This window comes from Physeter macrocephalus, chromosome 16, assembly GCF_002837175.3.
Source record: "Physeter macrocephalus isolate SW-GA chromosome 16, ASM283717v5, whole genome shotgun sequence".
Taxonomy (NCBI): domain Eukaryota; kingdom Metazoa; phylum Chordata; class Mammalia; order Artiodactyla; family Physeteridae; genus Physeter; species Physeter macrocephalus.
The window spans coordinates 33,186,170-33,205,830 of NC_041229.1; the positions used below are offsets into that span (position 1 = coordinate 33,186,170).

At 35.4% G+C, this 19,661-nt stretch overlaps 1 protein-coding gene across 1 annotated transcript in view; it reads right to left on the reverse strand.

The window, feature by feature from the left end:
* The window catches only part of CNTN5 (contactin 5), a 1,454,884-nt gene that overhangs the window by 18,407 nt on the left and 1,416,816 nt on the right, over positions 1-19,661 (reverse strand). Inside the window, exon 21 of the mRNA XM_055091393.1 lies at positions 17,993-18,102. Within this exon, the coding sequence (XP_054947368.1) occupies positions 17,993-18,102 (110 nt within the window). The remainder of the gene's footprint in view (positions 1-17,992; positions 18,103-19,661) is intronic.

The window sequence follows — 19,661 nt, forward strand, 5'->3', positions numbered from 1 at the left end:
TGCCTTCTGTACTATGTTTGCTCCATTAGTCCCAATTCCAAGAACTAACTTATCTTGCTTGGTCTCGAGCACACTTTTAACTGAAGAAATCTAAGTTATTTTTAAACTACAAAATTTGATGAGATGTTGTTGGATGAACAAATGTGTATCTTTCTCCTTCCCAGTGATAAATCTGATTTCTAGGTTTCTGCTTCAATTTTCTTTAATTGACTAGATTATTTTAAGTTAGTTAAATATATATATTTGAGGGAGTTGAGTGTGATTAAATTCAGCAAATTACAGATTTCGATACAAACACAGATTTCAATACAAATTCTGGACTTCTAAATATTGAATTTTTTTTAACATCTTTATTGGAGAATAATTGCTTTACAGTGGTGTTTTAGTTTCTGCTGTATAACAAAATGATCAGCTATACGTATACATATATCCCCATATCCTCTCCCTTTTGCGTCTCCCTCCCACCCTCCCTACCTCACTCCTCTAGGTGGTCACAAAGCACCAAGCTGATCTCCCTGTACTATGCAGCTGCTTTCCACTAGCTATCTATTTTACATTTGGTACTGTATATATGTCCATGCTACTCTCTCACTTCATCCCCGCTTACCCTTCCCACTCCCCGTGTCCTCAAGTCCAGTCTCTACGTCTGCGTCTTTATTCCTGTTCTGCCCCTAGGTTTTTCAGAACCATTTTTTTTTTTTTTTTTTTTTTTAGATTTCATATATATGTGTTAGCATACGGGGTGTGTTTTTCTCTTTCTAACTTACTTCACTCTGTATGACAGTCTCTAGGTCCATCCACCTCACTACAAATAACTCATTTATGTTTCTTTTTATGGCGGAGTAATATGCCATTGTATATATGTGCCACATCTTCTTTATCCATTCATCTATCGATGGATACTTAGGTTAAATATTGAATGTTTAATTTTCTGATGAATCACCACAAAATTAAACATCCCAAGTAAAAGATAAAATGTTCTGAAGTAACTGTGAGAAAACACAAATACTAGCTGCACCAGGTAAAACCTGTGATAAATCTAAAAAAATCCACACATTATTTCTCTTTCTGGCATATTGAAAAAAAGAGCTGGAGAAGTTATGACCTTCACAGTGAAATAATAATTTTATTTACTACATTTTTTTTTGAAGGAGGATAGGGTAAAACAGAAAAACAGAAAAATATCTGGAGTTTAACATCGTGCTTATTTAGTGATTCTTAACTTGGAATTGAGGTAATATAGTATTCATAAGTCACACTGAACCTTTGAAAGTTGAAACTTCCTCTTCATTCAATTTATTTCTTCATGATTCAATTCTATCCTGATGATAGATTTTATCAACCTATAAACTTTGGACTCTGTATGAGATCACTTGAAATGAGGTTAAAAACATTAAAAAAGATATAAATATCTGAAACTGGAAGAATAGATAACCTGCTATTTTATCGCCCTCACACAATTGGGGATTTTTTTGTGTGTGTTTATTCCTTCCTGTATTTTTATTACATATAGTTAATATAATTATGTACCTACTTTTCTTCTCTAACATTATAGTCACATATAAATATTTTCCCATTATTTATTTATTATTTTATTTTATTATTATTTTTTTTTTGTGGTATGCGGGCCTCCCTCTGCTGTGGCCTCTCCCGTTGCGGAGCACAGGCTCCGGACGCGCAGGCCCAGCGGCCATGGCTCACGGGCCCAGCCGCTCCGCGGCATGTGGGATCTTCCCAGACCGGGGCGCGAACCCAGTTCCCCTGCATCGGCAGGCGGACGCGCAACCACTGCGCCACCGGGGAAGCCCTCCCATTTTTTATATCAATAGTAAAAGTTTATCATATGCCTTGTGTACCAAATATCATTTAACCACTTTTCTATTGTGGAATATTTGGGTAGCTTCCAACTTTTGCTCTCTTAATTAAAATGTTACCATGAATATGTTCATGTACATTTTTTTCCACATATTGGAATAATTCCCCAGAATAGAATTCCAGACAGGTGATTATGGGGTCTAAGTTTATTGAAATTTTTATGCTTTTGATACAAAAATGCCACACTAGTTTTCAAATAGTTTGTACTAATTTTCATTTCCAACAAAGGGTATGAATCTGAGAGATATGCCATAATGTTGCAAGCTCTAGGCACATCATGGTTTTGGAGTCAGAAGGCCTAAATTTTAATCTTATTTTTGATATCTGTAAGCTTCATATAATGGGACAAGTTACTTAACCACTGAATCTCTATAACCTTGTTTATAAAAACCTCAGTTTTATGAATAGTTTTAGACAGCACCCTTATTGTCATCCAGCTACTTGAACTATTTTGTTTCTTGATGGTTTAACATTTCTGATTTTTGTAATTTGTAAATCTGTTTCCTTTTTTGCTATCCTTCATATTGTTTTGTTTTTTGACTTTGTTCCTCCAAATTATGTAATATTAATAGTGGCAGGCAGGAAGCATTAATTCTGAGTCAGCTGATACCTTTAAGATTGTAGATTTGAACCTAAATCTAGATGGCTTTTCTTAGTAGATAACCCATTTTTTTCCAAAGTTGATTCTCCATAATGATGATTTTAACTAAGCAGATAACATATTCAATTATCTGATATGATGATTCTAAGATATCCATGTCATACACAGTCTGGTTCCCTTACATGAAATTACAGGATCTAAAATCCATATTGCTGCTATATGGAGTCAGTGGTTACTGGATGAGCTATGAACTTTCCCCTCCTTCCCAGTCTTCATTCAGTCATATATATATAATCATTGAAGAATTCTTCCTAGTATTTTATATTCTCCTGTCTGATTTTTGTTACCTGTTAGATTTTAAAAACACAATTCTTAGCTCCTGTATTCACCCGTTTTTATAATTTAAATTGCACTCAATGATCACTGCTCATTCAATAGTGTACTCCCTGAATTTAATAAAGACAGCTCTACTCTCTGCTGTTATTTAATTGCAAAACAAAAATCCGATTTTTGCACCATTGAAAGTAATTTATTCTCTAGACTATTAAGGGTAGAGTTTTTATTTTTTAAAGTTTTTTAAAAAAATTTATTTATTTTGGCTGTGTTGGGTATTTGTTGCTGTGCGTGGGCTTTCTCTAGTTGTGGTGAACAGGAGCTATTCTTCATTGCGATGCATGGGTTTCTCATTGCAGTGGCTTCTCTTTGTTGTAGTGCATGGGGTCTAGGTGTGTGGGCTTCAGTAGTGTGGTGTGCAGGCTCAATGGTTGTGGCTCGTGAGCTCTAGAGCACAGGCTCAGTAGTTGTGGTGCACAGGCTTATTTGCTCTGTGGCATGTGGGATCTTTCCAGACCAGGGCTCGAAACTATGTCCCCTGCATTGGGAGGTGGATTCTTAACCACTATGCCACCAGGGAAGCCAAAGGTTAGAGTTTTTAAAAATAATCAAAATGCATATTGAAATGTAAATATTTTACCATACTTTGTGATCTTCAAAACTATTAATTTAATTACTTTTTCAAAAAATTGTTTTGAATCTGTATTATTTACCAAGCACTATGCCTGCAGGCAACTGGGGTAATGGTGAGCCCAAAAAGACATTGCATAAGACTCATCAGGAAAAAAAGGGAGAAGACTCAAATCAACAGAATTAGAAATTAAAAAGGAGAAGTAACAACTGTCACTGCAGAAATACAAAGGCTCATGAGAGACTACACAAGAAACTATACTCCAATAAAATGTATAACCTGGAAGAAATGGACAAATTCTTAGAAAAGTACAACCTTCCAAGACTGAAGCAGGAAGAAGTAGAAAATATGAACAGGACAATCACAAGCACTGAAATTGAAACTGTGATTAAAAATCTTCCAACAAAGAAAAGTGCAGGGGCAGATGGCTTCACGGGCGAATTCTAAAAAACATTTAGAGAAGAGCTAACACCTATCCTTCTCAAACTCTTCCAAAATATAGCAGAAGGAGGAACACTCCCAAATTCATTCTACAAGACCACAATCAGCCTGATACCAAAACCAGACAAAGATGTCACAAAAAAAGAAAATTACAGGTCAATGTCACTGTGAACATAGATGCAAAAATCCTCAACAAAATACTAGCAAACAGAATCCAACAGCACATTAAAAAGATCATACACCATGATCAAGTGGGGTTTATCCCAGAAATGCAAGGATTCTTCAATATACGCAAATCAATCAATGTGATGCACCATATTAACAAATTGAAGGATAGAAACCACATGATAATCTCCATAGTAGAAGAGAAAGCTTTTGACAAAATTCAAGACCCACTTATGATAAAAACTCTCCAGAAAGTGGGTGTAGAGGGAACCTACCTCAACATAATAAAAGCCATATATGACAAACACACAGCTAACATCATTCTCAATCAATCATCTCAAAAGATGAAAGCATTTTCTCTAAGATCAGGAACAAGACAAGGGTGCCCACTCTCATCACTATTATTCAACTTAGTTTTGGAAGTCCTAGTCACGGCAATCAGAGAAGAGAAAGAAAAAAAAAAAAGAAATCCAAATTGGAAAAGAAGTAGTAAAACTGTCACTCTTTGCAGATGACATGATACTATACATAGAAAATCCTAAAGATGCCACCAGAAAACTACTATAGCTAATCAATGAATTTGGTAAAGTAGCAGGATACAAAATTAATGCACAGAAAACTCTTGCATTCCTATACATCAATAATGAAAAATCAGAAAGAGAAATTAAAGAAACACTCCCATTTTCCTTTACAACAAAAAGAGTAAAATACCTAGGAATAAACTTACATAAGGAGGCAAAAGACCTGTATGCAGAAAACTATAAGACACTGATGAAAGAAATTAAAGATGATACAAACAGATGGAGAGATATACCATGTTCTTGGATTGTAAGAATCAACATTGTGAAAATGACTATACTACCCAAAGCAATCTGCAGATTCAATGCAATCCCTACCAAACTATCAATGGCATTTTTCACAGAACTAGAAAAGAAATTGTACAATTTGTATGGAAACACAAAAGACCATGAATAGCCAGAGCAATCTTGAGAAAGAAAAATGGAGCTTGAGGAATCAGGCTCCTTGACTTCAGAATATACTACAAAGCTACAGTAATCAAGACAGTATGGTACTGGCACAAAAACAGAAATATTGATCAATGGAACAGGATAGAAAGTCCAGAGATAAACTCACGCACATATGGTCACCTTATCTTTGATAAAGGAGGCAAGAATATATAATGGAGAAAAGACAGCCTCTTCCTTAAGTGGTGCTGGGAAATCTGGACAGCTACATGTAAAAGAAAGAAGTTAGAACACTTCCTGACACCATACACAAAAATAAACTCAAAATGGATTAAAGACCTAAATGTAAAGCTAGATACTATAAAACTCTTAGTGGAAAACATAGGTAGGACATTCTATGACATAAATCACAGCAAGATCATTTTTGACCCACCTCTTAAAGTAATGGAAAAAAACCCAAAAATAAACAAATGAGACCTAATGAAACTTAAAAGCTTTTTCACAGTAAAGGAAACCATAAACAAGACAAAAAGACAACCTTCAGAATGGGAGAAAATATTTGCAAATGAAGCAACTGACAGAAGATTAATCTTCAAAGTATACAAGCAGCTCATGCAGCTCAATTTCAAAATAACAAACAACCCAATCTATAAATGGGTGAAAGACCTAAAGAGACATTTCTCCAAAGAAGATATACAGATTGCCAACAAACACATGAAAATTTGCTGAACATCACTAATTATTAGAGAAAGGCAAATCAAAACCACAATAAGGCATCACCTCACACCAGTCAGAATGGCCGTCATCAAAAAATCTAGAAACAATAAATGCTGGAGAGGGTGTGGAGAAAAGGGAACCTTCCTGTACTGTTCGTGGGAATGTAAATTGATACAGCCACTAAGGTGAACAGTATGGAGTTCACCATACTGGAGTATGGAGGTTCCTTAAAAAACTAAAAATAGAACTACCATATGACCCAGCAATCCCACTACTGGGCATATACATTGAGAAAACCATAATTCAAAAAGAGATATGTACCCCAATATTCATTGCAGCACTATTTACAATAGCCAGGACATGGAAGCAACCTAATCTGATGAACCTAGGGGCAGGACAGGAATAAAGATGCAGACATAGAGAATGGACTTGAGGACACAAGAGGGCAAGGGGAAGCTGGGACGAAGTGAGTGAGTAGCATCGACATATATACATTACCAAATGTAAAATGGATGGCTAGTGGGAAGCTGCTGCATAGCGCAGGGAGATCAGCTTGATGCTTTGTGACAACCTAGAGGGGTGGGAGGGAGGCTCCAGAGGGAGGGGATATGGGTATATATGTATACATATAGCTGATTCAGTTTGTTGTACACAGAAACTAACACAACATTGTAAAGCAATTATACTCCAATAAAGATTTTAAAAATTTTAAAAATAAAAAAAAGTAAAACAACCCACAAAGGTTACAGTTACATTAGAATAAAAATATTAAATAGGGATAAATCTGAGGAAAGATTTGCAAGGTCAGTATAGACAAAAATCAAAGAAGGCTTAAAAAAAAAGAGGGATATAATAATCATGGATTAGATTTAATATTGCAAGTGGATAATTCTACCAAAATTTTTCTCTGTACTCAGCTCTATTCAAAACAGACCCCAAATGCAAACAGACCTAATGTCCATCAATGGAAGAATGATAAATAAATTGTGGGATACTCACAAATGAAATTTAGGAGAGAACACATAACAATGTGGATGAATATTACCGATATAATGTTGAGTGAAAAATACAAGACATAAAAAGTTCCATATGATTCCCAAAACTAGTAAAACCAATCAGAAGTCAGGTTACTGGGTTTTTGTTTTTGTTTTTGTTTTTGGTGGGGGTGTGGGGTTAAGAATAAGGATAATGACTATAAGAGACACAAGGTGATTCTCTAGCTCTTACTAATGTTTTGTTTCCTGACCTGGATTGTGGTTACACACGTATGTTCACTTTGTGATAATTCACTGAGCTGTACATTTATGATTTGTGCACTTTTCTATATGTAGACTAAAAAATGTCTTGCCCTTTGAAAATAAAGTCTCAGCCATTTTGTAATTAGCAAATAGTCAATTAGTAATTGGTATTTTTATAATGCTAAGCATGTCTTTTGCAAAGCTTCCTTTTTGTGTGTGTTCAAACACCTTATAATATTTCTATATATCTTAGTATAGTAAGCAAGACCATGTCTGTATCTATTTCTTCAACACTCATTGAATTAGGACCTCTATGCCACAAGTATGTTGTCTGGTGCTTAAGATAAAAACCCAATCCTCAAAGGGGAGATTTTTTTGCAATTTTGTATTTCTCATATGGGTCATTCTAAGAGAATGTCAACAAAAATATTCCAAGTATTTGTAAAATTAAATGGGTTGATGTCTACATTTGTTATTTTATTTTTTGCATGGATGCTATCTGTGTACAAATGTGTATTATGTAACAGAGAGTGAGATTGTGGATGGACATGATGAGCTCAGGATGGCTGCGTTTAGGAGTAAAGAAAAAAACCTTGTTTAGAGTTCACACAGTAAATTACCATTTGTGTCAAAGAGTGAAAAAATAGGAAATACTTCTGAATATGATAAAATATATTATCCATACATACCCTTTTGGTTCTTCATGTGGGTAAAACAATATATTCAGGCATATATTTTAATATTCTTGAAAATAAAATGGTTTATAAAAGTTTTAGTAGAAGAAAATATGAAATGTGGTTTGGGTTAGATAATTTTCTCCATGAAGCAATGTATTTAGAAGTAAATGCAACAGAAACACAGTATACACTGAGTTATTAATTACTTTCTAAAAGAATTCTACAGGGTTGCCTTTCAATAGGACAGGGGAAGGAAGAAGTTAAGCAACTGTTACATCTTCAAGTTACTTCTATAATTTCCTTTTGATCTGCTGATTTTTTAAAATCATAAATAGTTTTAGTTAGCCTCCCAGTCTCTGAAAATAACCTAAGAATGAAATCTAATGATAGAGACATGAAAGCTATTTGATTTTTCCAGAGTCTGCAGAATTTCAGAAAAGGGAGGGTAGAAGTATTTTCTTCTCCCTGTTTAGTTTATTATATTCTTATTTTTATATAGTCATAACAAAAAGCCAAAGGAGAATCTGTAAAACAGCTGCTACCCACACACCATATGGAAAATAAAACAGCCTTTGTTTTAGCCTTTTGGTAACTGGTTTCATTTCGGTTTCTTTTCCCCCTTTAATTTATGTCTGAAATTCCATTTTACACACAAACACACACACACACACACACACACACACACACACACACACAGACACTCACCCTTGCACCCTCTGCTATACCAATTAAGTGCAATCTGCCTAGTATGAGTTATTGTCAAACAGCAGTGAGGACCATTTTTTTTTTTTTGTCTCCTGCTTTGATGATTAGAGTCAGCTCATAAAATAAAAACAACAATCTCATCCCTTTTCCCCTTAAGAAATCCCCACTACAACTTACTTTATAGAGCAAAACACAATTAGTGCCTTTTCAGTGCAATCAATAAGTGGAAATGGCTTTAGTGACATGTCTGAAATGAACTTCTGAGTTACATACCCTCTGAAAATTCTAAAATAAATACATGCAAGTCTTGAATATAGCCTGGGAAAAGGAGTCACTAGGGGTGTGTGTGTGTCTTTTAGTGAGAATTGTAAAGTGGGACAAGTTGTTTTGTCTTTTGTTCTTCTTCATAATAAGCATGAAAAAGTTAAGAATTAGGACTAGGACACTGTGTACTTTTCCCCCTGCTATAAAAATACATTGTCGCTTATTATTGAAATGAACCCAGCCATTAAAAAATATACTTAATCATACTCTTCCAAAAATGTCACAATGAATACAAACACCATTAACTTGATAATCATGGGGAATTTTGTTTCACAGGCAGAATATACAATGTAATATTTAAAAATATGTCTAAAATTTTCCTTTTTATTTTATTCAGTAAAATTTTTATCGATTGATTTATTGTTTTATTTAGGAAAATTGAGGACATTTAGGGACAGAAGCATATGCTCAAGCAAACAGAAACTTATGCCCATGGAGGGCATTGGCATGGGTTTATCCTACTAGTGTTTCCTCAGAGGATCAGGATGCTAAGGAATCCCAGGGTAATTATGGACTTAAGAATTGTATTGTTCCAATGTCTTCCTCTCTGCCTTTTGCTTATTTAAATTGCCCACAAACATCTCTCAGTATTAAACTGTGATTTTTTTTAAGAGCAGGGACTAGATCTTAATAGTTTTTGCATTTCCACTGCCTAGAACAGTGCCTGAGAATAAATGCTTGATAAGTGAAGGAATAACAAACATTAATCATCCAACATTGCATTATAACACAATTTTCTTTGTCATTCCTTCTAATTTGGGAAAATCAGAGAAAAGATGATGAAATTTGGCCCTATTTTTCTTTAGTCTTTTTTCTTGCTAGACTGGCATCTGCTCTGATTTTGTATGCACATAAAAATCCCAGTGTTCTAGGAAAAACTTTAGAGACTCTGCTCTAAGATTCAGGAATTACCATTCACAGGACACTTAATGCTGGTGGGTTCATAAATTCAAAACTGAAACTAATAATTTATTTGCATGGGCCAATGACAGGGATGGCAATCGAGATGGGGCAGTCATGATAATTCAAAAATCAGTCATTCAATAAATATAGCTCACTTCTGATTTTCAATCATGCTGCATGTCGTAAGCTAGAAATTTCACATATCTCAATGTCAATGCTTTCTACATTTAGCCTCTGTAGCCATGAAATCTCAAGCTACTTCCATGTAAGTAAACAAAATTCTCAAATAAGTTGTTTTAAGAGAATGTCAACAAAATTGTTCAACTGTATTTGTGAAATACAATTAGATGGAGTGGTGTCTATATTTGTGATTTCATATTCTTTCTTATTTCCTCAGATGGTCATTTTTGTGAGGTAGTATAAGACTTGTATAATAAAAGGCAGCCTTGCAAACTTGTTGAAAAGACCACTTTTTTTCTTTTCATAGCAGAATTCGAATCTAGCCTAATTGTGACATTTAGAAATGTCCATGGGTGGACCCACTTTGAAATTAAAGGGGATGATATTACTAAAATTTCCTGAAGCCTCTTACCATAAAGTCATTTTGTTTTCTGGAAGGCTGGGGCTGTCATCATTCTGACCCTATCTTTATGCATAGCTATTTCTACCATATCAATTGCTTTGACCATTCTATTAGATAGAGCAATTAGTCATTTTAATAACAAAAAGTTTGATTTGAATTAATTGGTTAATGTATTTGAAAGTGTAAGTTAGTTGCAGATGAACATAGTTTAAGTCAAAATGCTTGACTCATTATTTGGTAAACAAATTAGAGTGTAATGGAGGCTTCCTTGTAAAGGACAAAAATGCCAAATGTAGGTAGGTAATTGACAGATGGTATCAGGGAAAGCCTCCTACTGAGATCCTTACAGCTGCCCTATAGGACTGGCTACATCAGGGAAAAGAAAGTCAAAACCAAGACATCCAACAAAAGGAGCTACAAGGCCTTACCAAAAAACCAAAAAACAAAAATGAAAGAAAGAAACTGAAATAGTCTCCCTTGCTAGACTGTGAACTTCATAAAGGCAGGGACTCTGTCTATTTTACTTATTGTTTTACCTCACGCACTGCACCAAGACTTAGCAGGCATTCAATAAATATCACGTGGATAAGTAAGTGAATGAATAATAAATGATAACTGAGATTCAGACGAAACACACAGAAAGTCAGATCAGGGACAAACGAGGTCCAAATCTGACTGACATTCCAGCTCACAATTAGAATCAGGCTGTGAGTCAATTGAGGAGCGTACAGGGGAAGGAGAGCACGGTGATGGGAGCTTAGAAGGGGGATCAGGTGATGTTATAAGAGCCTTAAGGACTTTATTGCTCTTGATGATGTCCATCTTCCCTCTAAATGACCCTTGCTTGAGGGTAGCCTCCCAAGATTAGTAGAAGAGAAAACACAAAGATTTCAGAGTCAAGTGAATGATATAGGTTCAAGTTTGATTATTTATTAAGAAGAGTTCATTGAGGGGTTATCATTAGTTAATACTGTACTATGTATTCTAGTGATAAAGTTTGTCCATATCAAAATGGCAGTTGAGTATGTGTTTGACAGGAGCCATATCCTAGAAGGAATTAAATGTGTGCACATGACTTCAGAAATGATTTCTTTTTTCTCATTTACCTCCACTATTATTCCTGGTGTATCAAGGGAAGTTTCCCATATAAAAGTCTCATCTTGACTTCTTTTAACTGCTTTTATGTGAGGGTAAAATAGTTGTCTGCAGTGGTTAATTCGATTCTCTTATAGTCATTGACTGGTGCAAAAACATATTGAGAGGTTGAGTCTGACTCTTAGCCATTTCTGATAACACTGGAGAGTTATGATTCTAATGTATATCAAGACACCTTGATATCCTGACAAGAGACTTAAATGATTCCACAACAAACAAATGTGTTGCTGGTCTGGAGTTCTGAATTGAGGTTCTCTCCAAACTGCTGCCACTAGCCATTATTTAGATAGAAGTAATATTCTTAAGGGTATTTGATGTCTACAACCTGAAGTAACTAAACTGATAACACAAGGGATATTGGTCACTTATTTAATTGTGAAAATTCCCTGAAGATCACCAGTAACTGCTAAACCCAATAGAAACTTTTCTGCTTTCATCTCGATCTCTTAGCAGGTGTAAACACAGTTGACCGTTTCCTTCTTTCTGATTAGCTCTTTTAGTTTCTTTGATACCTCACACACTTGATTTTCTCTCCATCAAGATGATCTCTCCTTGTCACTCTCCGTGCTGATTCCTTTCCTTCAGCTAAATTTCTACGTGCTGATTGCACCAGGACACAGCTTATCTCCCCCTTCATTCCTCCTCTTATCTTCTCCTTTCCTCTACTCCCTTCTGGGAATTTGTCCTTAGGTGATTTAATGTAATAGAATGGCTTTAAATACCACCTTTATGATTGCCCCCTTTATGTCTTCAGCCCTGATCTCTTAATTAGACTCCAAACCCACATATCCTATTGCTTATCTGACTTACCCTCTTAAATTTCCAATAGGCATCTCAAATTTAATTTAGCCAAGACAGACTTCTTTATTTCCCATTTTCAAATCTCTTCTTTGTCCAGGTTTTCCCTTTAAATTTTAAAAATTTTATTATTATTATTTGGTAAATCATACCACTATTCATCCATTTGACCAAGGCCATGATGTAGGAATCATCATTTTCCTTCCCTCCACATCTGATCATTCAGAAAATCCTGCCAGACCTGCCTCTAAAGTATGTCTACCTTTCTCCTACTCCACTGTTATGACCTTAGTCTAAGTTATCATCATTTCTTGCATGGATTATTGCAATGACCTCCTAACTTCTACTCTTAACCTTTCTCCCCTCACCCTTTCATTCTGCATGGAATAGCTGCCAGAGTAATATTTTTAAAAAAATGTAAATCAGACATTGTCACTCTCCTCCTAAAATTGCCCCAATGGTTTTTCATTGTATTTGGAATAACATACAAACTCTTCTCATAATCTATATATTCCTACATAATACTGTGTCTGCCCACCTAACTCTCTGACTACTTCAAATTTCACTCACATCACTGTTCACCAAGGTGTAGTTGCTCCACTTCCTTCTGTTCCTTAAGTGAATCAGGTGTGTTCTACCTTTGCACTTCTACATGTATTGTTATCTAAGTTTATTTTTCTCACATTTATTTGTTTATTTATTTTCTCCCATTAGGATGCAGTATTCATAAGAGCAGGACCTTTTCTATTGTATTCACCCATTCAATTCAGGAAAAACAGGAGACATGACCAAAAACACTGTCTCTACTATTTTCAGAGTGGCACAGGACTGGTAGCAGTTATAGTAACTAACTACTTTAGACATTGCAGGTAAAGCTGCAGTTATGGCTAGAAAAATGACTCACAGGATTGATATGATAAGTACATAAAACTTGAAACCAGTCTCATTGGCTATGGTGACAAAAACAATACTTGTTTCATCGTCATCATGCTCAGAATTCTACTATTAGTAAATACAACTAGGATTGTGGCCGGGATAGAATAGAGGAGGGAGATAGTGATGAGATAAAATATTAAATATTATTAAGCTAAAATATTAAGCTTTAGGGATTACTACATTTTAGAAATATTTAGTTCTGGAGATCTTTTTACTGAAAAGAAAGACGAGGAGACAATGAAAACAGTAAATTCTGGGATGGGTAAGGTGAAGAGCAGAGGTAGAGCTTTTCTTAAAGGGATAGAGAGTAGAAAAAATAGGGGGTGGGAGTGATGCTGGTAAGTTTTACTTATATCACATTTATTTATTTTTGAATTTTATTTACTTTTGAATTTTATTTTATTTTATTTTTTATACAGCAGGTTCTTATTAGTTATCTATTTTATACACATCAGAGTATACATGTCACTCCTAATCTCCCAGTTCATCCCACCACCACCACCACACCCCCCGCCCCGCTTTCCCCTCTTGGTGTCCATACGTTTGCTCTCTATATTTGTGTCTCTATTTCTGCCTTGCAAACCGGTTCACCTGTACCATTTTTCTAGGTTCCACATATATGCGTTAATATACGATATATGTTTTTCTCTTTCTGACTTACTTCACTCTGTATGACAGTCTCTAGGTCCATCCACATCTCTACAAATGACCCAATTTCACATTTATTTTTAAAATCTACATGCAGCTATACACTTATGAGACAGTATATCTTTTTTTTTTTTTTTTTTTTTTTTGCGGTACGCAGGCCTCTCACTGGAGTATACATGTCACTCCTAATCTCCCAGTTCATCCCACCACCACCACCACACCCCCCGCCCCGCTTTCCCCTCTTGGTGTCCATACGTTTGCTCTCTATATTTGTGTCTCTATTTCTGCCTTGCAAACCGGTTCACCTGTACCATTTTTCTAGGTTCCACATATATGCGTTAATATACGATATATGTTTTTCTCTTTCTGACTTACTTCACTCTGTATGACAGTCTCTAGGTCCATCCATGTCTCTACAAATGACCCAATTTCGTTGGCACGAACCCGTGTCCCCTGCATCGTCAGGGGGACTCTCAACCACTGCGCCACCAGGGAAGCCTGAGACAGTATATCTTATAAAGAGTCTTTGCTGACTATATTTTACTTAAAATAACAGTTATGTCATATTTGGTCATTGAATTATATAAAGTTTTAATTATTTTCTGATAATGAAAAGCATACATTTGATTTTCCCATTAACAAGATATTGTTTTCTTTTTTTTTCGGTAACAAGATGCCATCTTTTTAAAAATACAGTTTATAATGCACTATAAAATACTATAAATATTACTGTGCCTATGGAAGCTGTGTTGTTTCTTTATGTAAAAATTGTTGTCAGAATTTGTGTTGATTTACTTTAAATAAAATTCAGTCAATGTAATGATTGCTCCAGAATTTGATTAAATGCTATTAATATATCCTCAAAGATATTCCATTTTTGCTTGTGATAAGTTGTTTTGAATAAAATAGATTTAGAGAAAACTTTGTGCTCTGTCACTCTTGAGTGCCATGCTTGAGTGATCTTGATCTTGATCTCTAGTAAAACCTTGATCATCAGCATTTTGTAAAACCCTTCTCACCATGGTCAGTAAGGTCTCTGCGTGGTCATACACATTGGGCAATCTCAGGCCTCATCTTTCTGAATTTCTTAGCAGCATTTGACTCAGTAGAACACTCTATTTTAAAATTCTTCTCTTGGCTTCTGAACTTCTTTAATGTCTTCTATAGTTTCTTTGGCCATATCCTCTTTCTTTCTTGAGTTCCGAATGATGAGGCGCCATAGGGCTCAATTCTCAGACATCTTTATCAACATTCAGTGATCTCAGCCAGCACATGTATAAAAACCATTTATATACTGAAGATTCCTCAGAGTTATAGCTCTGTCTCTAACCTTTCTCTTAAAATAAGACTTACTTGATAGCTCTTTTTGTAATAAAATAAAATAAAATAAAAGGCTTATAACATTTAACACATTAAACCAGAATCTTTGATCTTTTTCTCTAAACTATGCTCTTCTCCATCAGTTCCTTATGTATGTGAATGATTTGTCATTCTCCCAGCTTCTTGGGTCAAAAGCTCTGGAATTAACTTTGACATAGTCCACATCCAATTCATAATCAAATCATGCCACACTTCCACTCAAAATATATCTTAAAATGTCCACTTCTCATCAATTCCACCTCTACTGTTCTAGTCGAAAGCAACTTCATTGTCTGCTAGGTTGGAAGGACCACTTCTCCACTGCTCTACCTGAGGTCCTCTCTAGAGTCTGTTCTTCACCCTCTAGACCAAGAGATGCTTTTAAAATATGAGTCAGAGCCTGACTTGACTCTCTGTTCATAATCGTTAATGGCTTTTCCTTATACTGAAGATAAAATCTAAACTCCTTTTCCTGGTTCACAAGACTGCATATAACCTGGTTGTTGTCCTGGCGATTTTTCCTGCTACCACTCTTCCTGTTGTTCACTGTTATCTAGCCAAAATCGCTCCTGTTCTGTTCTTTGAACAAGGCCAGCATGCTCTTAAGACAGAGCCTTTGAGTTTGCTGTTTTCTGTGCCTCTCTCTCTCTCTTTCGATCATGTCAAATGTCACAACCTCAGAAAGGTTAATTCCTCAAACCTCTATAAACAGCAGACTCTCACTCTACCTTCTTGTGCATACTATTTTTCTGCACAGCATTCATCATAAACTGAAATTATATCACACATTTATTTGTTAGCTTGTTTATGGTTTGCCTTCCCTACTACAACATAAGCTTCATGAGGACAGGGACTTTAATTTGCTCATTGTTTTATCCCTAGCATCTAGCTCAGTGTCTTCTAATTAGTAGGCCTCCAATAAATATTTGTTGAAAGAATGAATGAATGATGATTTATATTTAGAAAGAGAACCATTGTTCACAAGCTTAAATCTTATGTGATCTCTGTAGGGCCTCACAGAAAGCTGTTATTACAGGTGAATCACGGTGGGGATATGAATGTCATGCTATTAGGACAGGCAGAAAAAAAATTGAGAGTGACTGGCTGTGTGACAGGAGTATCACTTTGAGATGTAGAAGCCTGTATCCTCACTCTTCTGAACACCAGAATACACTTTATTGCTTACTACAAGTATGCACACCAGATGTTCTGATTCAGAGGTCTAGGTGGACCTATACTCATGTAATTGTTTTAGGTTGAGTTCCACAGAAGCAGAGCTTGAGACAGGGATTTGAATGATGTGATTTACTGTGAGAGTGCTTGCAGGTGAATCTATAAGGAAGAGAGGAAAAGAGGATGGGAAGTAGAAGGAACTGAGCAAGAGTGTGGTCCCAGGTGATCTAGCCTTGGCCTGATGTACACGACAAAGGCTCTGGATCATAAACTGCACCAAAAGTTGTTTCCTCCTTGAAGCAAGGGACCAGTATCAGTCAGTATCAGCCAGTCATTGACCTTGGGTTGCTTGATTGTGGGGTTGGTACCTTTTCAGGTAAGGCATCACCCCTTAGTGGAGGGCAGTTCTCCAGAGGGGAAGATGAAAACCATTCATAGCCAACACTCATAGCAGCTAGGGGATAGTGCCCTGGCCCAGTGAAGGGGAGCAGGGCAGGCCACCCCAATGTTTTCTACAGTGGGAACTAAAGGGGCTGTTTGTGAAGCACAGATATTCATTTGTTCAACAAATATTTATTGTAGCTGTCCTGAGCCAAGTACTACCAGTCCTGGGATTCACTGGTGAACAGACACGGTCCCTGCAGCATGGCTAAGGAGAAAAAGATATTTTAATAAAACAAACATGCAATCCTGATATGATACATATTGAATTATCACCAAATAATGAACTGAAGCAAGATTGTAAAAATAAATCCGTGATATTGTATAGGTAATGGTTTCATATAAATGATCTTTGCTGTAACTCTTAGAAAGATTGTATAAACTCTTAATCACTGTAATCTTTATTGCTGGCTGTATATTAATCAAATAGTTCTCAGCCATTATTTGAAAACTCAAATATAATAAAGAAATGTGTTTTTAGCCTGGAAACCATGTTGGTATACAAGTCCTATATTTGGTCATTGTTTAAAAATCAAGATGATTTTCTATTAGTGGCAGTTGAAACAGAGGAAAAGTAAACATTAAAAAGTTTAAACACAACTAAGATCCTCAGTTGGATGCTAATTCTTTTTTGTATTTTATAAATTACTCCCCTAATCCTTTCCCTCACTGGCAAAGGCAAGAACAAGAGCTGTATGAGAGCTCTTGTTTTTGTGGAATACTCAAGTTCACAGACTGCCCACAATCCTTTAGTCCATGTGCAGGATAAAATTTTATTGAAGTCAATGAATTGTTATAAAATGTTCACCACTATAAAACTGGCGTAACTATGTTTCAAAACAGTAAAATCTGAAGGACAAAAAGTCATTTGAGTGAATAGGTACAGATCACTAAGTTCCAAGCAAATCTGAGAAGTTAGTATAGGAGGTAAGATCTGCCACGAACAATATAATAGGAAAACTTGTTTCATACATTAAATTATTAAAGAGAAATACACAAAAAGTATTTTTAACCACCAATAAATTGGATACCCATAAATATCAACCTGTAGCTCCTGGTTTTTTATCTAAAGGTCTATTTTCTTTCTTTCTTTTTTTTTTTTTTAAATCTTTGCCCAGTGCTATGGAAACTACTATATTGAAAAATAAGCTAGCTAATGAGCAACATAATACATGTCAGTAGAATAGTATATTTCTCATTTCTTTTCCATAGAGTGAAATTTCAAAGGAATGTAATTCTGTTGAAGTGTCACCAAACAATTTCTTCAAGAGAGTACAGTGCCAGCAGAAATAACAAGGCTTATTTTCAGTAATTCTGTTCATACCTCAAATCCCTGTGGTCTTCCTAGACTCTCTTTAATATGTTTCCATGCAACAAGAATCTCTGACACAGACACACTTGTAGCTTTGACATCTGTGGGAGCAGCAGTGGGTTCTGTATGAAGGAAAATGGAAATAATAAACCACAATGGTAACAAGTTATGCATACCAAAGCATTGCACCTGAATATGTCAGGTGTTACTTCCTTCTATCTGATTTTTAAAATGAAGGGCTGTGATGATTATGAAAAGCACAGCAAGAAAAAAAGATGTTCTTTTCGGATTTCTACACTGTGTCCAAGTCTCATCAGTACATTACCAATGACAAATAACAAATCTAGCAAGACAAGAAAAGAAGATCTTTATCCTTGGATTAACTAGGACATTTCTGAAGAAGGTAAATTGTCTGACTTAAATTGTCTGCCAGTCTAGCATAATGATCAAAAGAATGGACTAGGAGTCAGGCTTGGATTATTTTGTTGCTGTTGTTGTTGATTTTTGTCTTCCAAAAAATTACTTACCTTCAGACAAGTTGCTTTACCTCTTCCTGAGCTCCAGTTCCATCTTCTGTCATTTGGGCATATTGAGAGTACTTAGCTCATAAACTTTTAAGGTTAATTTTAATTGAAATAATACATATAAATTATTTAGCACAGTGCTTGGCACTTAAAACATCCATTCACAAAATATCACTTTTTATTTTATTTTTTTACCCTGTGAAGGCACAAACAGAATCTAAATTTCATTAGATTTCTTTTGTTGTTCCAACCACAAAGCTACATTTCCATGATTGTGTAAGGAATGTGTTATGATATTTAAAAGGCATGCATTGACTTTTAAGACAGATATAGACCAAAAAGGAAAGTCCCCGAAGGTCTCGATGCTGTTGTGCTGTTGCTCAAAACCACCTTTTCATTCATTCCTATGCTCAGTGACCTTTCTCACTACTTTTTTTTTTTTTTTTTTTTCAAATACACCATGTCTGACTGGTATCCATCAAGAGGTGCACTTTATTTGAGGTTGTACTCTATGTGAGGAACAAAATATTTTCAGCTTTGACATTGCTGAATCATAAATACTGTGTCACAAACACACGTTAAATGAAATGGAGGAATAAAGGCCATAAGTTAGTTCAACTAGTCTATACAAAGTCGATTTAAAAACCCCTACCCCGTAAAAATTGTAGAGGCTTTTTGATTCTAACCCCATATCACTGGTAAGACTTCAGATGAACCTGTTGACTATATATATATATATATATATATATATATATATATATATATATATATACACACACACACACACACACATTTTTTTTTTTTTTTTTTTTTTTAGATTCAGGGAGCCATACTGCAAAGGCAGAGTTCTAAATAAAATTTTTAAGTCTTAGTCATATAAAGGGAATTATTGAGTTGGCCAAATATTTTGTTTGGGTTTTTCGGACGATGTTATGGAAAAACCCGAATGAACTTTTTGGACAACCCAATGTAACCATTTACTGAGATTTTTCCTTTTCTAATGGAAGGAAGGTGGCCACGTATCTACCTGGAGAGCCTTTATATATTATTAATTGAAAAATATAAGTAAAAAACATCTACCCTTGTTACTGTACAAAAGCACAGAGAAGACTTTTTCAAAGGTGCATGTTTGCACTGAGCAATGATTTTTCTTTTGG